At 35.6% G+C, this 25,901-nt stretch overlaps 2 protein-coding genes across 3 annotated transcripts; one reads left to right on the top strand and one right to left on the bottom strand.

Annotated features, from left to right (window-relative positions):
• The first annotated feature begins 224 nt into the window (after window positions 1-224).
• On the top strand, window positions 225-16,835 carry LOC140326695 (estradiol 17-beta-dehydrogenase 11-like). Its single transcript, XM_072405532.1, has 7 exons — window positions 225-459; window positions 6,103-6,210; window positions 6,887-7,018; window positions 7,786-7,892; window positions 8,769-8,906; window positions 9,730-9,846; window positions 13,151-16,835. The coding sequence occupies exons 1-7, from the start codon at window positions 250-252 to the stop codon at window positions 13,239-13,241; spliced, it is 903 nt and encodes a 300-aa protein (XP_072261633.1). The 5' UTR covers window positions 225-249; the 3' UTR covers window positions 13,242-16,835.
• Window positions 16,836-17,664: 829 nt separating this feature from the next.
• Window positions 17,665-24,659, bottom strand: ODAM (odontogenic, ameloblast associated). 2 transcript variants are annotated; one of them, XM_072405531.1, is made up of 9 exons: window positions 24,597-24,659; window positions 24,469-24,510; window positions 24,347-24,382; window positions 22,478-22,675; window positions 21,734-21,781; window positions 20,265-20,339; window positions 19,277-19,420; window positions 19,162-19,196; window positions 17,665-18,414 (listed from the first exon to the last, which is right to left on the bottom strand). In XM_072405531.1, the coding sequence occupies exons 1-8, from the start codon at window positions 24,648-24,650 to the stop codon at window positions 19,167-19,169; spliced, it is 627 nt and encodes a 208-aa protein (XP_072261632.1). In that variant the 5' UTR covers window positions 24,651-24,659; the 3' UTR covers window positions 17,665-18,414; window positions 19,162-19,166. The 2 variants fall into 2 exon arrangements, with proteins under 2 accessions (XP_072261632.1, XP_072261630.1); XM_072405529.1 differs by lacking the exon at window positions 17,665-18,414 and having other exon boundaries at window positions 19,102-19,196.
• Between the last annotated feature and the right edge of the window lie 1,242 nt (window positions 24,660-25,901).

Raw genomic sequence — 25,901 nt, 5'->3', positions numbered from 1 at the left:
GGTAAAAATAATAACATGCTATCACTGAATATGCTGGTTTCCAACTAAATAATAATATAGAGCCTTAATCTTTGCTATCAGCAGTTAATAATCTAATAATTATTACGGTTTATAAACAGACAATGGGGTGTCTGGTGTAGGCCATGCAAGGGTTAAAACATGGGCTTGACTTTGAGCTGTGACATCACATCAAGCTGCAGCTGAACTTCTCATTTTGTGCAGTGAGAAACATTTCCTGCTGGAATCACAATGAATATTATTGTAGATGTCCTCTTGCTGCTGCTTACTATTCTCTACTCTTACTTGGAGTCCTTTGTGAAGTTATTTATTCCTGTGAAAAGGAAAACTGTGAATGGAGATGTTGTGCTGATCACAGGCGCTGGCCATGGCATAGGACAAAATACAGCCAAGGAGTTTGCTAAACTTCAGTCTGTGCTAGTTTTGTGGGATATCAATAAGGTGAGACTATGATCAGTTTTCTTTTCTGAATGGTGGTAAATGACATCACTGGGCAACCTGTAGTCACAAATAAGCATAGTGCATTGGCCTGTAACAAGGGTTCAGTTTCTTGGGTCTTTATTACATTTATGTAAATGTTTAAATGTATTGTATAGCAAAATCCAGTACTGACTGAGAAACAAAGGCAAATCATTATCACCTAAAGTATTGATTATCATTAGGCTACATTTAGATGAGTGTTTGAATGATACTGCAGTCAACAAATGGCCTTGTGAACTTAGTCTTAAGCTACGTACACACTTCCAATTATTATCGTTGGAAAACGAACGACGAACGATCCTGCACGATATATACGAACGATCGTATAGCACCGATCCTGCACATAGAGATAACGACATGATCGTTCGTAGATATTGTACACACAATAGATACGATCGTTTGAGCGATAGAGGAACTATGTGCACGACAGGAAAGTGAACGAACGTTCGTTCATTACGCATGCTCAGACCATGGACGATCAACGAACGACCGTACACACGAACGATGTTCAACGATCGTCGTCCAATCCGATCCGCCAGTCCGGTCGTTCGTTTCCAACGAGTTTCCTCGTTCGTCGGCGTCGTTGGTTACTTTTTTACGAACGATTTTTTGCCCAATCGATTGTTCGTCGTTCGATTGGAACGATAAAAATTGGAAGTGTGTACGCACCTTAAGTCTTAGGCTCATATCACTATGTGATAGTTCCTGTGTTGATATTATTATGTTATTACAGTTGTTATAACATGAATTGAGTATATTGTGTTCAAGAAATGACAAATGCATCACCGCGTCTATCATATTTTTTTTATTGTTTTGTATGCATTTGTTTTATTTATTTTTTATTTATGCTTTAAAATCTCAAATATTTCATTTTTGGTACATAAAAATATACAATATAATAATAATAATAATATAACAAGTGCTGTAACCCAGAATAAACAATCAGAGTTTATCTTCCATCCACCTGACTAAAGTATAATCTCCAATTCTATTATGCATTGTCATTAATAATGTTTTGTTAGTGTCTGCCTAAACAATCCAAGCAGATAGATGATCCTGGTATTTCATATATGTTGGTAAGTCTACAATCAGTGTAGATCTGAATATACAAAATGAACCTGATGTATTAAGGATCTCTAGGACTAAAGAATACTTTGAGAGAACCTGGGAAATCCAGCAATTCTGGAATGGATTTCATAAAAAGCTATTTATTGAAAATGTTTTCAGTCCTGGACCAGAACCATTCTACATTTGCTAGATTACCCAGGTTTTCCCCATAATAGTTTATCTTCTCCAGTCTTGGAGAGCTTTAGAAAATTAGGCCAATTATATGGAAATTGGACAGTCAGAGTTAATTAAGCCTTGGAGTATGGAGTCGGATGATTGTCACTGAATAATTAGTGACAGATGAGCAAACAAATGTGTGAGTGGTCAGCTAAAAGATCACTGAAATGTAATTATTTGTGGGCTATTATACTGCAAATATCATAACTGTTGTACAGCACTAAGTAATTATATATATATATATATATATATTTTTTTTTTTTTGGATGGATTACTGATTGAATCATTATAGCTGAGAACATTTTAATATCATTTAGATTTGTGGACCCACTTTGTCTCCAGGGCAAACCTTGAGAGAACGTGACAGATGTTGAAGGCAAGCAGTAGATAATTGAGGATAGACAAGTCAGGGCAGGGAGAAGCAAAGTCTGAATACAATTGATGTAGTTGAAAGAAAAAGATTCAAATTGCTAGGTAGCCAGACAGGTATCAAACACAGAGAATATTTGATCAGACACATACTAGACCTGCTATGTGTTTAAGCACTTCTAGGTAGCACAGGCAGGTAGCAAACACTGATTGTTAATCTCCTTATTCTCCAATGCGTTTGTACATCTGCAGTACATCAGTCAGTTTAGGATTTCAGGTTTACGATTTGCAGGAGGAGACACTGGGGGGATTACTCCTCGGGGGTGGGCTATGATTTTGCACAACACCACTATAGTAGTTATTACGGTATGCATAAAACTAGGACGTCCCAAATCACAATTTACAATTAACAAGCTAAAATTTTACACCAGAGAGCAGTGTGATCCAACACACACATTGTTTCCCATTGCAATATGCTACATCAAACAGCCCTTACAAAACAAATGGCCTTAAATATACACCTCAGAACACGACAATCCCAAGTTGCATTTTCTCGAAGTCAATGCAATGCTCAAGACTGTGTACATGTACTGTACTGTGTAGTATATGAGCAGCTCATATGCATTGAGCTGTCATTACCAATGAATGGCACAACAGTGCAGCAATGTACTGCTCTTGTATTGGGGTGTAAATGGGCAGGAGAAAATTACTGTAGTATCACAGCTGTTTATGTTTGTTCTTTACTCTAGCGTTAAAAGAGTTGAAAAAATTGATATCAAGAGTTTTAAAGCCAGAAAGGAAAGAACTTCTTACTTATTAACTTAGTTGGTTATAAATTCAGTGTTAGAAAGGTTATTGGTTAAAATATGGGGTCATTGGTTAGTAGACTCATTTAAAAGTTAGGGTTATCTTTATGTTTAAGGTTTTAGGTAGCTGTTTGGGTTATTTCTTCAGATATAAAAACAGAAATCAAAACATTTGTATAGTGGGTATTTCTTAAAAATCCCTTGCTTAAAAAAGTATTTTCGGTTATACCTACAGGATGAGGCTTTTATCATCTTTTGTGCAGCAGTAGACTCAGACTGGAATAGGTAGACAGTGATAGCCCAAATTGCTGGGGGTGCATGTGCTGGCAGGAATCTGAAGATCTATTAGCAAGCAACTTTCTATACCATAGGCACAACCCCTGCCTATCACCCTTAACATAACAATAACTGTTGGTAAAAGCCACAGGTTTTGCATGGAATGCATGTAGTTGATGTACTTATGGGCCTTTGCAAGGAAGTCTATGTTATATAAGTATTTTGATTGCTGCAGTGTCATACTGCTTGGACAAAGGGCCTGATTTATTAAAGCTCTCCAAGGCTGGAGAGGATACACTTTCATCAGTGAACCTTGGTGATCCAGCAAACATGGAATGGATTTCTTTAAAGTCATTTGCTAGCAAATGTTTTGAATCCTTGACCAGATCCATTCCAGGTTTGTTGGATCACCTAGGTTCACCAATGAAAGTTTGTCCTCTCCATCCTTGGAGAGCTTTATTAAGATAGGCCCAAAGAGTCAAAATACTTGGTATTTTACAGCAACCTATAGCACCTGTTGTTTGAATGACTGTACTTATATAATACTTTCACTGGTTCAATACATGGAGACACAAGTTATCTACAGCTACTCCTCTGTTTACTCCCCCCAACATGTTCATTTTAATACGTCTGAGTCATCAAACATTTGAGTATACTTTTTTATGTTTTATAATTTAGAATTTCTGGTTTCATAAGGAAAATAAAAATCTGCTCACTGGCAGATGAGCTCCACTGTTTGATATCCGAATGAGGCAAAGGGTGAAGGAAATATAACCAGTGGGGGCCAAGTCATAGGTCGGGGCTAAATCCTAAGAAACTTGACAATTTTAGTCATTTGTAGCAAGTGGTGACTGCTAGCTTGGCTACCCTCTGCCAAAGCAATACTGTGTAGGTACCATTATGCAAAGTTGGCGATAGACTGAATCAAAACTTCAGATAGTAGCTGGTGTCTGGTTGTTTAAAAAATCATCATCTTTTGGTTGATGGTGCTACATTGCATATGAAGTCAGTAGGGACACCCTAAAAACATTAATTTGTTATTCATTTGTACAAAGGACTGCTGCTGGGTGTTTTTTCTTCTGAACCTAAAAGAGCATAAAACAAACCATCACTGACCTTTCTAGCTGTGTGTGTTGTCAGTTAATGTATTCCTAAATATCTAAGATTAGGCATCAGTCATTTTCTGAAACATCTGCTATGTGTTTACGGTAGAGGTCTGTCAGGCTACATAAATTCTGTTGCAGTGGTAGGTACTAGTTAAAGAACTAGGATATCAGTGCCTCTCCGGTGAACTTTGAAGAGGAGTTTTTCCATGATGTCTATACCTTTTTTTAATGTGCTTCTTAGCTTAACCACCTGGGCGTTTCACTGATGTCTAGATTTCTGTACCAAAAGCGGTACACTGTTTTTCATGAATTTTTTTTTTTTAATTGTAGACCTGTAACTTACAGAAATATGTCCGAACAAGGGTCTAGTAGATACGGTATCATGAATATAAAAAACGTTTGAAACACACAATCATGTAAAAAAAAAAATGTACTTTTAATAAAATTAAATAAAAAACACAAGAAACAGCCTAAACAAGAATACATAAATAAATCAAAAATACTGAAAATGCGATAATTCCGTATACTGTATAGTAATGAATTTTTCTAAAAGACCTTCCTGGTGTGATAAATTTTAAAACGGAGTCCAACGTCACATACCTATAGACAAAACCACATAAATATATTTTATATTATCTTGTATTGGATTGGATACAGGACTTTGAATTGAATCCAATACAAAATATTTGCGCATACATTGACATCATCAGGAATCGCCGAGGGACGTGTACGCGAATGCCAGGTGTTCTAATTTTTTCCGAACTTCTGTACTTCCATGCAAAAAGTGTTAAATTTTTGACATGGAAATTTATTTTAGATTGTAGGCTATAATTCACCGAATTACTCAATAATTACCTTTAATTCACCTAATTACCGCATAACGCACCGAAATATGTTTAAGTTTTATAAATTTTATAAATAAGTTTTTGTATAAGTTTTATAAATTTAATAATAATTTTTTTTTTATAAAACATAAAAAAAATCTTTAAAAAAAAAAACCTTTAAAAAAAATAGTGTATAATGTAATTTAATTGTACAGTAGCTTATAAAATATATATATATATATATATATATATATATATATATATATATAATACAATTATATATATATATATTATATAATGATTTCTTTGTATTGGACTCAATACAGCTTTTTTGTATTGAGCTCAATACAAAGTTATTTGAATTTCCTGCCCCGCCTCCTGCACCGACGCATGCAGCGACGTCAGCGGGAAACCCCAGGGATCTTCACTGCACTCGCCGGAAGAGGACAGACGTGTCCGGAGGAGCTGCGGGGACAGGGTAAGTATATTTTTTCAATTGTAAGCCGATTGTCATACAATGTATGACAATCGGATTGCAATATAATGTTTGTTTACCCACCTGAGAAAAGTTCGGGTTTAACACTTTTTGCAAGTGTTTTTACCCCAAACCAAGGTCAGGTTTAATGGCCAGGTGGTTAAATTGCTTTGGTGGTTTGTCCTAGTTTAAAACTACTGTTTTTTTACTCTCCCACTCAACACATCATATGAAAATGGCATTTATTGAAAAAGTGTGAGTATACAAGTAAGGGGTTGGGAGGTGGCACAGTTAAGGCCTGTAATAAAACTTCTATTTGGTGGCTGGCAACAACAACAATGTGGCAAGGTGATTAGGTGATATTTTGCATATCTAAAACATTTGAAAGGTGGTTTAGTAAACTAACTAATTTAATTTAGGGTGTAATATATTTATAACAAAAGTCTTTCTAATGTGTTGAACAGAAGAGTATTGAAGAAACGGCAAAGGAATGCAGGAAACTTGGAGCCAAGGTTTACACCTATGTGGTGGACTGCAGCAAACGCCAAGAAATTACTACAGCTGCTGATCAGGTAAAATGGTATTATTTTAAATTAAAAAATATGTATTTTTCAAGAAGTCTTTATATGACTGTTTAGTGCAGATGAATCAAAAAACATTTATACAGCCTGATCAAAACTTTTCCACATTGAAGTATTAGTATACAACCCCATGGGACCAACATATATTATGCTAATGAAGTGCTCATAGCTGTGCAAACTCTGATGCAACAGGATCAGAAGGCCTGGACCAAGGAAATGATAATGAATTGTTTTTTAGGCATCACACATGAGCTCAGTGCTATGGATTGCCTGCTAATTATAGTTATGATCTTAGTTCAGACTGAGAGCCCGCCAAAGTGATTATTAATATTATTATTATTATTATTATTATTATTAATAATAATAATGATAAACGGTATTTATATAGTGCCAACATATTACGCAGTGCTGTACATTAAATAGGGCTTGCAAGTAACAGACAGATACAGACAGTGACAGAGGAGGAGGAGGAGAGGACTCTGCCCAGAAGAGCTTACAATCTAAGAGGTGGGGGAAATAATAAACAAAAGGTGGGGGGATAATGATCTTCTGCACATTGTCACTGAAGTATTTTCGAATCTCTCCTTTACATATTTACATATGTTGTGTTATATGAATGTGCCAATTAAATGAACATTTAAATCTTGTTGATTTTTCTCTCAATTAGGTAAAGAAAGAAGTGGGAGATGTTGACATTCTCATAAATAATGCTGGAATTATATTCTGTGCTGATCTACTGGCACTAGAAGATCATCAAATTGAGAAGATATTTGAAGTCAATGTTCTTGCTCACTTCTGGGTAAGTGTGCATTAAAATGATTTTATTCATGATTTAACTACACAGGCAACAGTGCAAATTTTGTATGTTGTCTTCTTTATTGTGAAACCAAATATCTGAAATAGTATTACTATGCCTTTTATATTATGCTAAATGATGTATTATATTAGAGTTCTTGGATCTGTAGCCTGATTATCCACATTCAGCTTTTTTCTGCTTAATACATAATTTAAACCTTGATGTGCCAAACTCAACATGGTTGGTAAGGAATGGGTCATGGCACATATTTTCCAATGTGAATAGATAGGGGGGTTATGAGTAGTTACTGATTATTCCTTTTACTTTAGAGAAAATGGTTGTTCAGCATATGTGTGTATGGTGCATCCACCAGTCAGATGAGCCAGAACAAACATCACAATTATGTGTCTGCAGCCAAAAGTTGACTGCTGGAATATGGATTCTAATGAAAATGTGTACCTTGCCAATGCCTTTCTTATACCTAAACCCAAGATCCAAAATATTACACTGTATATTCAAGCATTTTGGGACCTAAATATTGTGGCTGCATTAGTTCCAACTTGTACTGTAGCTTTATGTCCTAATCCTTGAAATATCAACTACACCTTTAGGTAAAAACCCCTAATGCAATGTTATTGAGGGAAATTATGTCTCATGCTATTACATGTCATGAAAAATTATTCATTATGCAAAAACAATACAGAACAATAAGCAATTCAAACAAGTGGTGGATACATTTTATGCATTAACCTAGAATCTAATTATTACAGACTACGCGAGCCTTCCTGCCAGCAATGATGAGGAAAAATCATGGTCACGTTGTTACTGTTGCTTCGTCTGCTGGTTTTGTTGGAGTCCCTTTTATGGTAGATTACTGGTATGATTTTTAGAAAATAATGTATTACTATTCATGTTACAGTATTTTATTTGTGCGTATAACATTTATTAAAATGCGGCTAAAGACTAGATAATGATGATTCATGTTACCTAAATTCTGGAACAAATGTAATTCTTCCTTAACTGCACTAATAATAAAGTAAAGATGTTAGCAGTTATTTCCTAATAGATAGCTGATATTTTTATCTGGTCACGATTATAATTTGCCCTAGTACTGCATACTGTTACTTATAATATGGGGCACTATCCTATGGACTCCTCTTTGCTACATTAACCAGAAATAACTTCATGACGACAGGAAAGTCATTAATCTGACTTTGATGGTACTTTTTGCCTGGAGATAACAAACTTTGAGATTGTTTGCACATGTCACCAAATTTGTTGTAATAGACTCCTCTGTCTTTATCCAATCATTCCACTGTGCCTGACATTCCTTCAGCTGACTGTAGTTTTCCTATTTTACATTCTTTAAGGTAAAATATGGTGTCTTTGCAAAAAGCTCATATTTTAAGTTGCTTTTCCAGTTTTTATGCGATTTGTTTTTACATATTTTACAAGCTTGCCCAAGGGTTTAGAAGATTAGCTCCTATTGATAAAATTGTTTCATTTTTCATTTTTTACATGTATATCTAATTAAATGTTAAAAAGATAATGGAGCCCATTATGAATGAACTGGTGATCACTTCTAGTTACCAGCAGTGTTATTACTTCTGTCATATGCTGATCACCAAATTACAACATGCACGTTGTAAAGTTGTACAACATGCGCACACTTTTTACGCATGTTGTTTACAGTGACAGTGATCCAAAATGTGTACATAGCCTAACTTCATTTGCATAAACCTTTGCCTTACAGCTCTACTAAATTTGCGGCTCTTGGATACCACAAGGCACTAACAGCTGAGCTTGTAGCACGGCAGATGACTGGAATCAAGACATCATGTCTATGCCCTGTATTTGTTGACACTGGATTTGTAAAAAATTCAAGCACAAGGTAAATACCTGAGAGATCTAAAATGTAACTTTAGCTCATATGACCAAGAACTAATTCACCACCTTTGTTGTTGTTATGCATGCAAAACTGTTAAAAAAAACTTTCACTTAAAATAAAAGTAAGGAAGTATGGTCTTTGTTGACTGCTTGTTCTGATAGCCAGGAACTAGCATTTTCATACTAGTCCAGTGTCCTCAGTACTTTGAGGCACTGGACCTGATTTATTAAAGCTCTCCAAGGCTTGTGAGGATACACTTTCATCAGTGAAGCTGGAATAAATCTGGTCCAGAATTCAAAACATTTGCTAGCAAATAGCAAATGACTTTGAAAAAAATCCATTCCAGCATTGCCGGATCACCCAGCTTTAGTGATGAAAGTGTATCCTTTCCAGCCTTGAATAGCTTAAATAAATGAGACCCATTGACCCAGAATAATGGTGCAGATTAGAAGCTCTGCCTTTGGTGACATGCATGCATATTTTTTTATTAATATTATTTGGGTTGAGTAGGAAATAAAATATTCCTAGTTTTCTGTCCTGGAGACACATTGGGCAGTAGTGGAATTCCATCTTAAATAGTTGTTACCATTGAAAGATTTCCTTTTCATTGTTGTTTTGGTAATAGCTGTATAATTTTGAACTACCCATCACCTTCTGTCCAACAGTCTTTAGAAGAAATAAGGAGGGTGAATCACGCAAATGGGGACACAGCACTAAAAATATATAACCAATAACAAATTTGTAAGGCGGGTTATTGTAGTCTTCCCATTCTTCTAAGCAGAGGTTTCCTTAAATGTTGATGCTTGGAATTATGTTTATATTTCAGACTTGTTCCTACACTGAAACCTGAAGATGTTGCAAAGAAGTTAGTGGATGGCATTCTTAGTAATAAGAAATTGATTTGTATTCCACCTTCTGTGGCATTCGCTTCTGTCCTGGAGGTGTAAGTATACTTTTTTTTCATTCCGGGATTATTTTTTTTCCTACAAACATGCAAAACATTAATTTTATGACTTCAGCTCCCGCTCTCTAAATATATAATATACATTTTGTGACAACAGACAACCTATAAGAAAAATTTGACAGATGAAAGTTTTTAGTAAGCAATACAAAATCTACTTTAGTGCATACAAACACAATACTGTTCCTATTTCATTTTGTAAAATTGAAAAGACTTAACTGTGTTGGGTAAATGCATACCAAATATAAATTATATCAAGACCCAAAAGTGTGGCGGTGAAGCAGCAAATAACTACAATACTCAAAATTGTCCATAGGCCAAGCTTTAAAAACCTTTGCACATCAACAACCTAAATAACAATGATTCAATCCACTCCAGACATCTGCAGCAATACACAACATGTGTTGAGCAATTATTGTTTATGTTAAATTATTTTGTACACATGCACCACCACAGGCAGATTAGACACAAAATTAGTAAAAAAAGTTTCTTAGTAGAAAAGAAATGCAAATTTGTCTTTTCTAGCATTTCTTCTTTTAAATAACTAAAGTTTTATTTCATTATAGCAAAATGTCAGAGTGCACATTCAGTATGCATTTCTATAAGGTTGCTAGATACAATTTTCAAATGTGTTTAGGCAAAAAAACAGCTAAGGTAAAATAAAAGGTAAGAAAGTGGGAATGATATTGTTTAACCATAAGAATATTGTTTAATCATAAGACTGTTCTTGGGTATAACATATAGACCATTAATTAATAAAGCTCTCCGAGACTGGAGAATGTTACAAGCAGTGTTCAAGGTGTCTTGATCAGGGGTAGATAATACTGATCCAAACAAAGCAGACAATGTCACACATAACAACTTCAGCATTGTATTGTTTGTTCTTATATGTTCAAAGCTTGAGAAATGCTTAGAACTGCAGCTTGACATTCCTCTTCTGCCTTGCACACTATCCTGTTGGTCAGCGAGCCAGTCAGCCAGCATTAGTGATGTGTCAATAGGAATATATGGAAGCTTGCATGAGTATGCATATCTGAATGCCAATGGCATGTCCTCCAGTGTTTTGAGCATTAGCCTTCAGCTATTAGCCCTCAAAGAGTGATAATTGACACCTCCTGTAAATATTATTTATATCTTCTATATTTGTCACCCATAAATGATCAGATCTCTTGTCAACCTCTCAAAGATTGGTGTTCAGCATATGTGTGTTTACCTTCCAGTGACCAGCTCCAAGAATATCTGTATTAAGTCTGCTTAACATTTAACCCAGGGTTTCACTGAACCCTAGGGATCCTCCAGAGGTTGCTAGGGGATTCCTTGTTCAAAGAGGAGTTTGTTCTTCTCGGGTTAGTTTACCTGCCACCAATTATATTTTTGGCTATCTGTAAGGGTGGCTTTCTGCCCACTGGCCAAAAACATATGAGGCATTCTTCCTACTGATCACCACACTAAACTACTGGGAATTGTAGATATAGTAATTATAGAAGGGGTTCTTTAAAGACCTGAAGATTATTTCAAGGGTTCCCTCATGTTACAAAGGTCGAGAAACATTGACCTAGATCAGGGGTCAGCAAACCTTTACTATCAAAAGAGCCATTTTGCCTCCTCTTCCACTAAAGAAAAATAGTCTGGAGCCGCAAAACATAACACAGTTTATAAACTTTTAAAAGTTTTAATATTTTTTTAATTTTACCTGTTACAACAAGTGTGCATGTGTAGGCCTACTTTGAAATAAATTAAACACTGAACTATGCCCCTAGAAGCCTCCAGCTTCTAACGTATCATCCTGTTACATTAGAAGCTGGAGGCTTCTAACGTAACAGGGTAGATTTTTTTGATGGGCAGAGTTCTTTATGTTCTGACGATGCCTTAGCGGTGAAATTTTAGGGGTGTTAGCCACAGGTGTCCCTCATTTGCAGCTTTAATTTTGTTCACCTGTACCCCCCAATCTTGAGTAATTGGGGTTCAGGTGCTAGAAGCCTCCAGCAATGTGTAACAGGGTAGATTATTTTGATGGGCAGAGTTCTTTATTTTCTGACAATGCCTTAGCGATTAAATTGTAGGTGGTGTTAGCCATAAGTGTCCCCCACTTGCACCTCTATTTTGGCCACCTGTACCGCCTTCCCCCCGTTCCAGAGAAATTGGGGTTCAGATGCTAGATGCTTCCAGCAATGTGTAACAGGGTAGATTTTTTTGATAGGCAGAGTTTTTATGAATTTTTAGGAGGTGTTAGCCACAGGTGTCCCGTACTTGCACCTCAAATTTTTTTCACCTGTACCCCCGTTTCCAGATAAATTGGGGTTTAGGTGCTAGAAGCCTCCAACAATGTGTAACAGGGTAGGGTTTTTTTGATGGGTGGAGTTTTTAGGAGGTGTTAGCCACAGGTGTCCCCCACTTGCACCTCTAATTTTGTTCACCTGTACCCCCTTCCTGTTCCAGAGAAATTGGGGTTCAGGTGCCTCCAGCAATGTGTAACGGTAGATTATGTTCTGATAGCCTAACAATTAAATTTTAGGGGGTGTTAGTCACAGGTGTCCTCCACTTGCACCTACATTTTTGGTTTTTTACATCTCCCCATTCCAGAGGAATAGGGGTTCAAAGGAGGGGGATGTCATTGTACACACCCATTTGTACACGCCCCGTGGTAAATTTATTTCACTGGTAGATTTTTTTCATTAGAACACCGGATAGGGAATCCCCCTCCTCCGCAATGTCTTGGGAGGAAGGGGATCCCCCATCAGAGATCTCCCCGCGGCAGCCGAAGGGAGCCACAACGAGGAGGCTAAAGAGCCGCATGCGGCTCCGGAGCCGCAGGTTGCAGACCCCTGACCTAGATCTTTATTGTGTGCGTTTCCCCCAAGCTCTTATTCCTTATCCTATAATCTTATATGTGCCCAGTCACCAGTCATATGGATGTGTCACATTTTCAAATTAGGAATAAATAAAAAGTAACAAGCTCACATATATAAGTAATACATTTTTAAAAATGCTGTTACTTAAGAGTTTGATTTTGCAGTAAATTTGTGTAGAGGCTGCTTGCGGTTCTCATTATCTCTGGATGAGCCCAACAGGACAGGAGAGTGGCTGCAATTTTGTCTTCCTTCCTAAAAGAAAACTACATAACCCATGAGTCCTTGCACATTGTTAAAAAGAACTATTAAAAAAAGTATCATAAAGCATAAAATAATTGTTGGATATTATGTAGCCCCCTGAGCCAGCCCTGGTTATATGTTTTATACTACAGTAAAATGTGTTAGTTTATTTGTTCAATTTTCTTTTTTAACAGGTTCCTACCAGATCGGGCTTTGAAGGCTCTAAGTGACTTCAACAATGTTAAATTTGATGCCAAAGTAAAACGCATTGAGAAGGACAAATGAAATGATGTCACCAACATATATAGTTCTTTACAATATTCTCATCCTAATAAGTTTATTAAGAAAGGTTGGCAAAGCCAAAAAACAATGTGCAACAGCCCATAGCAACAAATTAGGTATTGTTTACATAAAAATTAAAATGCAAATTGAATTAAATTTAGCTACATTCACATTTAAATATATATCTATTCCATGGCCACAACCAAATAGACAAAATCTGGGATGAACCTACATGAAGTTGCCTATTGGGCCAGGGATTGGGTAGGATACTTCTACATCCACCATTGGCCTATGGACTCCAGAACCAGATTGTCCTGATTCTGGTGTTGTCCTTATACAAATGGATACAAGAAACCAAGAAACATCTCTTTTTTGGAGGTGCTATGTGTATCTGCTGGCTTCTTGTATGTTGAGCCATACATGATAATGGTGCATATTGGCCAAGGTTAATTTAACACTGGTGGTTCAGTGATTATTTGTACATAACAACAATGATTCAACATGAAAAGAACCTTCCTAAAGGAAAAACGAGTTTACAGAATTGTTTAGGGACTTTTCTGGTATTGCATAAATACTCATTAGTACACTGCTAACTGTAGTTGAATAAAACATGTAAAAACCTAAAACAAACAAAACAAGTTTAAAAGACTTCTTATTATGCATTTCATGGGTTGCAACCTCCTCACTACATACATTCACAATATGTTTAACCTGTTACACAGTGAAACAAACCAGTCTCCTACATCTCTCTCCCTCAGTGGAACGCATACTGCATTCAATCGGGGGGGTGTGTAGAGGAAAATCTGAGATTGGCAGCTTAGGGTGGAGAGAGAGAACGGTTTTCCACACCTATAGATTTTTCAGCTGCCGGCCACTCGAGAGATCATAGATAGAACTCTGGAGATTTTCCAGTCAGCTATCAGATTGTCTTTAGTTCTAAAAACAGAATCCGATGGCAGAGAATAAAAATAGGCTAAGAAGCCTTGTATTTCTGCAGGTCCCATGTGTTTTTAGAGTGTACTACATTTAACTGTTTCTGTGTATTACAGCTCTATACATATTAAGCAGAGTGAAAGGAACCATCTGCTTCATATGTATCTTACATTGAACAAATAAAAAGTATGCAATGTCACAACACAATTTCCAGTGACACTTTATCTGTACAAAGATATTTCCTATACAATTGATTGTATACAAATAAGAGAGTTCATCTACTTTTTGTTTTTTTTTATTTTATAGGAATGACTTAAAAGAAATTGCTTTGTTCAAGCCTGGATATTTTGTAGCGTCAAATTTAAAAATCCAATTGGTTTCTTTTTGTAAAAGTATTTTGTCATATTCGCCTCCTCTTATTTTTATGTGGATGTGGTTTAGGGCAGGAAAACCTAATTGCATTGGGATTGAAGTTATGTTTTAGGGCTATATGTTTACTCAAAGGAGTAATACCTTTGCTGTTAGATATTAAATATATATGTTCAAACGTAGATTGTAATCATTTAAGTGTATTTGTTAAAGGAATGTTTTTAACTCTATTTCAGTCCCTGGCCATATGAAAAAGACATCATCGATGTACCTTTTCCACATTAGTATGCGGTCCAGGTACATCAACATAGAATCCTGTGAAAAAATATCTCTTTCCCAACCACCCAGGTAAAGATTGGCGTAAGTAGGGACACACCGGGTGCCCAAAGCTACGCGCAGTACCTGGAGATAGGTTTGAGTTTCAAAAAAGAAAGTATTTTCGTTAGGGTAAATTTCAATAATTTGAGAATAAATTCAACATAGGTCCATTGGGTCTGGGTCCTTTCTAACAAAAATGTTTTAATGGTCTCAATTCCTTTTACTTTTGGAATGCAGGAATATAACCCTTCCACATCTATTGTTACCAAAAAAGCATCTGATGGTATAGTTAGATCATCTATAAGTTTCAATAGTTCAGGTGTATCTTTTAAGTATGATGGTAGGCTATACAAATGTGGCCTGAGAAATAGATCTATTAATTCTCTAGCTTTATTTGTGAGATTCCCTATCCCAGAAATTGGTCAGCCTGGTGGGTTCTTTAGATCCTTATGAATTTTTGGCAGAGAGTAGAACGTGGCTGTCCTAGCATGAGGTACTATCAAAAATGCCTGTGTCTTTATAATTCCATCTTGAACTGCTGAGACAATTCGAGTGTTATACACTGTTATGAATGTGTCTGATTTAATAGGTGAGATTGGTTTATACCATGTATGATTATTGAGAATCTTATAACCACATATTTCTATAGTGGTCATTGTCAAGTATTACTATATTTACCCCTTTATCTGCAGGTTTTATTGTTATAGATCTATTGTTTTGAAGGGAAAATAAGGCCTTTTGTTGTTTACCTGTTAAATTCATGGGGTATTTTTTTATCTTGATCTTCCTAATTTCTTTTGTCACTAAATTAACAAAGGTTGATATTAGAGGATGTGAATTAAAATTTGGAAAGTTTTGGGTTTTCTTTTTAACTTGTGTGATATTAGACATGATAGGAGAACGTGACTGTTGCTGAATCTAAATTTACGTATTACTCTTTTTCTTCTTTGATGTCCTCATTTTCATGTAGCAATTGGGGGGTCACAAATCATTAATTGTATTTGATTTGAAATCATATATGTCTACATATGTCTTCTTACAATGGCTTAGGTTTAGCAAATAGAGTCTTATGGAAGATTTTTTTTGGGCGAAGAGGTGTAAATCTTTTACCACTGAAAAATGATTGACACTATGATAGGGACAGAAATGTAACCCTAATTTCAACACTAATTCCTCTGTGTGTGTAAATTTATAGCTTGATACATTAATTATGTTAATTATATCCTAAATAATTTTCCAAATAGTTTTTCTAAGGGGCGTGTAGGGTAAAATCTGAGATTGGCAGCTTAGAGTGGAAAGAAAGATTTTTCTGATATAGAACATTCACCTCCCCTAACCTGATGAAGTAGACCCTGATCTGTAAAACGCATCGCAACTGCATATTAGCTTAGTTGGAATCTGTTCCACAGAGTTAAAACTATTGTGTATTTTTGTAGTGAGGAGGTTGCAATCTATGAAATGCATAATAAGAGGTCTTTTAAACTTTTTTGGTTTGTTTTATATTTTTACATGTTTTATTTAAGTATTAAATAAAAATGTTTTAATTTTTAATAGTTTACTAATGAGTATTTATGCAATACCACATAAAGTTCCAAAATAAAAACTCGGTTTTTCTTTTGGTGTATAAACTGGGAAGAGGTTGGTTAAAATCCACTAATCACTGATCCTTTTGTGAAATGAACATTCAACAACAATGACTAGTGCAATATCAATAATTTAATGTAGAGAAAAGTAAAGATAGAAATACACTACAAATAATGTTTACCTATATCATTTATATCAAAATGTGGATTAATATACTAACATTAATAAAAAAGGCAGGGCCTAAGTATTATAAGACTGTGAAAGGAAGTCACTGTAAGATAACACTTGTTTTCTCCAGGCAATGTTCATATTAAAAAAGTTGAAATGTTAAGAAACACCATAGAATGTATAGATGTATTTTTTCATTAAACAGCATCTACATTTTAAACATGACTTATATGTGTACCTTAATCTAACTTGGTATCATACAGTTGTATGTTTTCCACCAATTCCTGTCTAGTAAAAGGTTGCCACAAGAATAGGAAGTGAGGGGAAATATCTCTACTTTACTACAACGTGCATTGGGCCTTATTTATTAAAGCTCCACAAGACTGTACAAGATAATATAGGGGAACTTGGGAGATCCTGCAAACCTGTAATGAATTTGGTCCTGGATTAAAAACAATAGGACGTGATTTTAAAAAATCCATTCCCGGTTTGGTGGATCGCCCAAGATAGTCTGTCTTGGAGAGCTTTAATGATTCAGGCCTATTGTGTGAGTAGGTGTGCTGCAGTGCCAGATATCATGAATGGCAGGCAAACACACCTTCAATTTGCAGATGCATTAGAAAATGTTACTGTAGAAATCACATGCTATATTGTGTGTGTTGATTGGTAAAAATATACTCCAAGTACCGTTTAAGGTGCAGTGTGATGCTTTTGACAGCCCATTCAAATGAATAGACCGCCTTAACGCAACAAACATAATTGAGTCAAATAATGTGCAATGCAACACAGCTGACCTTTCGTTTAAATTGGCCCAAAGGCCCTGATTTATGAAAGCTCTCCTAGGCTGGAGAGAATGCACTTTCATCAGTGAAGCTGGGTGGTCCAGCAAACCTGGAATGGATTTGGTCCAGGATTGAAAACATTTGCTAACAAATAGCTTGAGTTTTAGGAAATCCATTACAGGTTTGCTGGATCACCCAGCTTCACTGATGAAAGTGTATTCTCTCCAGCCTTGGAGAACTTTATTAAATCAGGGCCAGAGTGTCAGACCGAGCAAACATATATAGGGGATATAACTGAGATATTAGGATTATGTTTTTTACCTGATGTTCAAAATTTACATGCAAACGGCACTAAAAAGCAACAGACAGCTTGCACTAATCCCAATCAACTGTTTTTAAGCACAAAAGCTTTTTGACATTCTTTATGCCACAAAAATGGGGAAACATTTTGTTGGAAATTCATTCTTTTTTCTTTCGGAACAGCTCCGCTATTATCTCAGTGCCTAAAGGTAATGGGTCAGGGGTAGACTCCTGAAATCAAATTTCACAGATCTATGTCCTCCTGATGTACAACTGTAAATCTCGAATCAGCTATACAGGTAATTTGTTAAAGGAATGTAGTTTGTTCACTTTAGGTAATTTAAAGTGAATTATCACCCTGCAAGGGATAATTTACTTTGCTTAGAAAATGTGATGGAAATTGACTTTGCTAAGTCGAAATTTTACACAGCTTTAGTATATTATTACTATTTCTTGCACGTGTCAGACTGTCTTATATAGTAAATCATATAGGTTAGTAACAGCAAGATTACATTTTCCTTTACTCACAAGGCAATTTAACTATAGAGGTGGCTGAGAAAGTAAGAATTGGCTCACACCAGTATAAAATATTATCAATATTATTATTGTCAGAGTAAAAGATAACATATCTGGTAATGAAATTAACTCAAATGCATTCATTTATGTTTCTTATTGATGAGATCATTAAGTAAACTTTTTAAGATCAGCAATTGTCTTCTTGCCTGGAACATAAAGTTTAAAACAAATGACCAATTTATCATTAATTCACAATAAAAGATAACATATTCAGCTAAGCCATGATCTACTATATAGGTAACAAGAAAGCAACTAAGAAATCCAGGATGGCAGTTATTACAATAAAACTAAGTGAACAAAATGTATTCCAAAAAATCAGCATTGTAAAGCACTTTTCTTTTTACTGCAAGATTTATTACTGATGCAAGAACAAGTGCCATTATATTGTAAAGAATATTAGGGCAAGGTAATATGAAGATTTCCTAGCTAGAAAAAGAAAGAAACAAATTAACCTGGCAATAAATATTTTCTGGAGGAAAATCTTCTAGCTCCATATGTTTTGACTGAATCTCCACCAGAAATTAATTCCTGAAATCTGGAGCATATGTGTAGAACAGTTTCCTCTAGAAATGGAGGACATGACAGGAACTGACAGGGTAAACAGGTATAATATGGCATTTTATCCAACATACAAAACAAAATCCTTTTAATTGTATATTTAACAGGTACAAAGGTAGAAAATAAAAGGAAATTATAAGGGTTTATATGTTTATATTTATTCCATGGAATCTGGAGCAGAGTTTCATTTGAGTTCAGTAAATTTATAATAAACAAAGAGCAGCAAAGGCTATATATCATTCATTATATATTCTATAACCATAGCTGTGCTAGAATTGTTGAGCAGTTACACAAATACATAAATACAATACAAAAATACACATAAAACAACTCACATTAATTATGGAGAATTTATAACCTCAGGGGTGACCTAAGAAAAGAAGTACATAAATTATTTACATTTTTCGCAATATTTCTATCTTGGATGCATTAGTCTTTTATCTATCTTACCTCCTTATTATTCTCGTAGTTAGGCATAGTAGTAAAATCTTCATCCAAAACCAAAGGATCTATTGGGCTTTTTGTTTGCAGCTGAAGTCCACCTAAAGGCATCATCATTTCTCCATTCATTTGAGGAACAATGCATCCGAAAGTCTATGAATCAAGATAAACAATAGAATACATTTTTGGCATTCACAGAAAGTAATACGTTTGTATAGTAAATCAACAGACTGCACATTTCAGAGCAGAATATGTGATTTTGATATTATGATATACTACTAAATTTACCAAGAGAACTGTATATTTATATACAAACAACAAGAACGTAATTATCTAACTGACAAATGAATGGTAAAATTGTATGTTTTACAGGTAGTAATCATGCCTCATGAGCTGGTGTGTGGGTTTATTATAACTAGTTCTATAAGTAATTAGGATTTAAACAAACTCACAAAACATAGGGTACATAGAACAATGTATACCAAAAAACAGTTAATCTACAGTAAATGACGTTGATAACTGCACTTAGGAAAATATGGCCTTGGATGACCTATGGTGGCCCAAATACAACATTCTCACATGTATTTTCAGTGGTTTTGTCAGTAAAGGGCTCACTCCCACAGGTGATCTTGCTATTTGGGTACCTAAGTACAAGAATTCCATATGTGTGATCTTGTCCTAATGGGACAGGAATGAGAAATCATTTTTTTTTTACCATTTACTCAATATAGACAATATCAGATGCTGCTAACAGGTGCTATCTGTACTTTGACCATAAAGTGTGTGTGTGAAAACATTCCAATCTATATATCTCACAGAAATCCTGCAGAAACCCCACCATAATCCATTTTATCAATACAGTCGTGTAATGTATTTAATTTACTGGCAAGGGTTTTGCACCATCCCCAACCCTCTGTTCTTTCTCTCGAAAACTGAAAAAATAGCTTTAGGTATACTTTATATATCACAACTCGTAACTGTTTTACAGGCATTTTACCTCTTCCATGGGATGTTGGTTTACAACCAGTTTTGGAGAAGGTTGTTGTGGTGGATAGATAGAAAAGGCTGGCATCTGTCAACAATAACAATAAAAGCAAATCATAAAGGGAATATTAAACCTACATTCTGCTCTGCAGGTTAAGTCTAAAACAAAATAATTACCCTGCTTCCTCCTGTTAGTCTAAAATGTCTTCAATTAGTCCTAATAATAACCTATATCCTTTGTAGAAAACTGCATGTTCTCAATGCCTGTGGCTACAATTCATGCTCCTTTTAGAATGCCCTCATTTGTACTCACACTATTGTGCTGTAGAAAGCTAAGACTAAACACCCACATCCCTGACAATGCAAGAAATTATGGGGCATGTAGTTTTCTTACAGGAAGTGGATATTGCAGCTGTTCTGCTGCCCTTTAGTATTTAGTTCGTAAAAGTGAAAACCACCAACAGCCTTTACACAGATTGGTTGCTTAAACCAACAATCGCCAACTGGTGGTCCGCGAGAAGATTTTGGGGGTCTGCGGCTCTGGTCGCCGGCCAGAGGTGCGGACCACGTCCCCCGAGCAGTTACCAGGCTCAGGGAGGTGGGCGGGCTGTGTCCCTGCACACAACCCGCCCACTCTCCCATCACAGGCTCAGATCTTCGATGGCAGAGTGGGCGGGTTTACAGCGTTAGGACGTCACTATGGGGAGGTTGCTCCCTTTCGATTCACAACCGCGCCACCCATGCGCAGTAAGAAGCCGGTAATTTTAGTGGTCCGCGGGACCAAAAAGGCTGGCGACCGCTAGCCTAAACTAACACATTTTCATAATAACATAAGTACTCCCCAGGTGCCCCAATCCCCCAACCTAACGCTGCAGTGTTCACCAATAGTAAGCCCCTGCTCAGCCTCGGGAGACTGGTTTCATCTCTCAGCACACGGTTGCCCCAGGACTTAATGGGCAAGGGATGGCTCCTGGGAAAGGGCTTGCAGAGTCCACAAATTAAGCAGTACAAAGTTCTTTAAAGGCAAATCCAGAGTATAAAGCCAAAGTCATACATGGATGATCAGTCCACCAGAGGAGATACAGAGGGGGTAGGCAGAGTTGGGGTCACATGGGGAAGTTGGTCCAGGCTGCATACAATCGATAGGTCATGAACAGCCAATGAATGCTCCAAACACACCCTTTAACATGAATGGGTTTTTTTGTCAGTTTTTAGGCGTTTTGGGGTGTTTGAAATGCATTTCCCCTATTCTAACACTTTTTTGCCACATAACTTGGTTTGTATTTTCTTTATTAACACTTAAAAGAATCCATACAAAAGCTGTATTGGCATTTATAATTGTTTCAAAGTAAAGTCAGTGTAGACTTAGCCTAAAGGATCCCCACTGCCGGGGAATGTTTTTACTAAATCTGAATGTGAGCTTTATGTGCATACACACAGGTAAACTGTAGCCAATTAGAATTAGTTACAATCTAATCATACCTGGCCTTGTTTTTGAGGCGTTCCATATGATACCACGTAAGACATAACCTACAAATACAAAACAGCAAACATAAAAATATATGTAGCACATTGCTTTGACTTACATGAAATTACCCTGAAGCAGATTTTTAAAAATAACATAAAATGGAATGTGTTATCTGTCTTAAATAGTGGCCAGTCAACATTTTCACAGCAAGGAAGGTTTAGGTCATTATTTGTGTGTTCCACTATGTCAGAGAAAATCTCCTTACAGAGTTCCTAATTATTACATTTTGGCTTTGTACTGGGCTTCATTAGGTAGTGAATGTAATTCACCAAACATTCTCTGCTAATGGTGGATGTGTATAAATTACCAGTACAGTGTTAACAGTAACAGTACATTAATTAAAACACCGGGAGTACTATACATGTTTAGTGAATGTTACCTTTCTTTTTCATAAATGATAGTTATTTTCTTATACATTCGTAATGAGTAAAAGGTATATCATCATGGGTGAAACATTTCAGTATACACAAACATGTGTATTTTCTAATCTTAAACACAGACCTGCCATGTTTATTAATAAATGAAACCGTAGGTATAGTAAAATGCAGTACTAGTAGTGTTATGGTATAAAATACAGGGCATGATATGAACATATCAGTTTAAAAACTGCTCAAACATGAATGATTACCATCTTCCAAAAAGGAAGTAAGGAAAATGTGTATTTAAGATAAATATATATATATATGTATTGTACTTACTTGGTTTGGTTTTGGCTGATTTTGTGACATTGGGTCCAGTAGTTGGGATTGTGTCCCTACATTTGGGACCACCACCTGATTTGGCAGCTGTGCAGCTAAGCCAGGATATGCGCCAAAAAGAATCTGCGGTAATCCTGCATATTTTTGCTGTAACTGTGGTGGGTATATTCCAGGTACCAGAACATTCATGGCTCCCCCCTGTGCAAGACAGGTAAAATTATGTTAAAAATCACAATGTGCTGATCTATATCTTTTTTGATATGGAAATGCTGGTTGCTCCCATACTCCCTTATTGAAAAAGCAGTCGTTTGATGCTATGAAATGTTTTGAATGAATACCATTTCATGCTTTCGGATAAGAAAAAGAGTGAATACAATTTTGTTACAAGGAGTTATTATTAATTACCCACAGCCTAAGGGAGTGCTGGATATGTTACACATATGTGTAATATGCTAAATTGTAATATTGAATTTATGACATCAATATGTACTGCTTTAAATATTTGTAAATAAAAATTGGATTTTTTAAAATTAATTTCGACATGTGCTTGTGTTCTCTGAATAAAAGTCTCTATTAATCCTGTTAAGTGGATAATTGAAATGGTGTTTTATTATATATTGGGATTGGACACACCGTTTATATAGTGGAAGGTACAATTATTTACTATACCGAGAATAATTTCAGAAGAACTCAAGCCATGGTATTGCTTCCGTTCTTGTGTCCTCAATGGTCTTGAATATTTGCTCCTTAAAGGATAATAGGGATAAACAAAAATCTAGCCCAAGCTCCCTTCAATTTAGTGGGGACAAATTGGCAGCTTGATATTTCAATAAATGTAGTTTGTGGGAAAATGGAAGAGTGCTTTGATGACCAGGCAATAGGGACGTTTATTTTGCTCTTCTTATTCAATTACAAAAATGTTGGGATGGGCTTGGAGTACAGGACGTTATCAGCACATATTCCTGGCAAGATCAATAGGTATATTTTTGCACTTATTGAACTAGTATAGCAAAATGCTTTCAATGGTAAATCTGAGTAAGAATGAGCAAACAAAAAAGGGTTCCTTTTTGCTAGGGTTCTCAAACAATAAAAATCTTTTTCAATGTTTTTTTTTTTTGCATGAATGAAATAAATGTATCACTTAATAATACAATATACAGTTTATAATGTTCTGCATTCATTTTTCTGATTGCTCAGCATGTTCTTATATTTACAGCATCCAAAATCTGCCATTCTGTTTGTCGGGATTACAGAATTTCTTGTGGTGTCTCTAACCAAACTTTGGGCCTGATTCATTAGGCTTGAGAGGATACACTTTCATCAGTGAACCTAGGGGATCCAGCAAACCTTGAACGGATCTGGTATGGGATTGGAAGCATTTGCTAACAAACAGCAAATTACTTTTAAGAAATCCATTCTAGGTTTTCTGGATCACCCAGGTTCACTAATGAATTTGTATCCTCTCTAGCCTTCAAGAGCTTTAATAAATCAGACCCTTTGTTTCTGCAGATTTTTAGGTGTGCCACAACTACTAAATTATAAGAAAAACAGTAATATATTAGGTTGCCTCACAAATGACTGTTGTCCTCAGCACAGTTGCCACCCTATTCATCCCTTGTGGCAAGGTGACAATGACTATATTCTTCTATATTCAAAGTTTTTAAATAGGTCATAAGGAATACTTATTTCTCTTACATATATGAATACATTTCTCTTTATAAATGTATTGTCCAGACATTTCATCATTAATGTCCCTTTCAGTTTAATAGGGAACACAAAAATGTTCCTACCAAGATTAACATTTGAGAAATGAAGACTGTCATTCCTAAAACAATATTAAATATTTTGTTGACTTTTGGTTTGTATTACCTGAGGAATATTTGGATTACCAAGTCCCAGCAGAACCTAAAAATAAAAGTAAAAAGCAGACTCACTAATGGATTTTTAATTCTATTTTTGTAAAAATAAATTTAGAGTGTAGATTTTTATACCTCATTACTGTTACTTCCAAGCAGAAGACGTTGTGAAAGCAGCTGAAAAAAAACATATATGCTTAAAAACAAAAATACTAAAAGATACATGCCTGAATTATACTTAATTGTACTTATTTTATACTTACTGGAAGAGCAAGTGATGGGCCGAAAATGAGAACAAATATTGCAAATGTCTTCATTTTCAAGTTAAGGCTAAAAAACACAAATTGTAATATTATTGTCAAAAAGGCATTGCCTAAATATTAGAGCTTCTCCTTGTACTCAGGATTGTTGAATGGTTCAATTATCAAGGTGAACATGCAAACTAAACACTTTTATTCATTCAAGAAGCACTACAAAGACCAGTTCCTTCCAGGGTACCCTTACAACAAGATTATTGGCCAAATATTCCATTGGACATATAATACCAATGGAGTGTCTGAGCACTGAAATACCCTGCTTGTCATCTACCCATCTAAACAGAAATGTACATTGTTTAATGCATTGTAACTTTGTGTAACTGATTTGTCTGCTTTATGCAAATAGCAATCATGCAGAACTAGATTCTTTAGATTCAACACATTACATTGGATTCCTATTTCTTGAACTTGTATGTCCTGGCAATCCTTGGTAAATTAAGAAGCAACAGAATCATTAACAAGTAAAAAAAAAATTCTCAGAAAGCTCAGCCTTTTTCTTTATTAAATTCTAGATCTACTTTAGGGATATTTAAAAAAATAAAAGCAAGAAACCAAGAATTAATAAAAACATTACCTTTGGGTTCAAATTCGTAGCAGAGGTATGCCTTGTCCTACAGTGATCCTTTTCCAAAGAAAATACTCAATGAATTTTAGATGACAGCTCTCCCTCTTTTAAACCTTAGTACCAGACTCCAATGGGCCAATTGCAGAACAAAGAATATGACTCACTGGATTAAAGATTATAATTAGATTTACCACCTTTTCTGTGTTCATTAGGTTGTTTTGTGAAAGTAACAATTATATATTGTACGTAATGCAAAAATTTGACTTAGTTAATTAGTGATATACAAAAGCAAGAATTTATGTTATACCAAGATTGACTAAGTATGGAATCACTTAGGCTGTCAATTAGTTCCAAGTAAGTAAATCTCATAGGAAGGTTCATTAGGTGAACTCAGGGCTTACTAATGGCTAGTTGGTTGCTTATATTGTTATATGTAGGGGTTAGAGTTATTGGTTAAATTAAAGCATAATGCTTAAAGTCATATTATTTTAGGCAGATTTTTTGTTTGTTTTTTCCTTAAACAATAGAACATATGTACAGCTCAGTGTATGGTCTTGGCATGATTATGTGCAGGGGTAAAATAACCTTTGAGCGCATGCATAGGATTTACATGTTCTGGACCAGGCCAATAAAGTTAAAAGAATACAGAATAAAGGGTTGACATTTCTAGATTGTATGACTTTTCT

Source organism: Pyxicephalus adspersus, chromosome 3 (genome assembly GCF_032062135.1).
Source record: "Pyxicephalus adspersus chromosome 3, UCB_Pads_2.0, whole genome shotgun sequence".
Classification (NCBI taxonomy): domain Eukaryota; kingdom Metazoa; phylum Chordata; class Amphibia; order Anura; family Pyxicephalidae; genus Pyxicephalus; species Pyxicephalus adspersus.
Note: the sequence above shows the minus strand (reverse complement) of the source record. Positions and strands in the feature narration are given on the sequence as shown.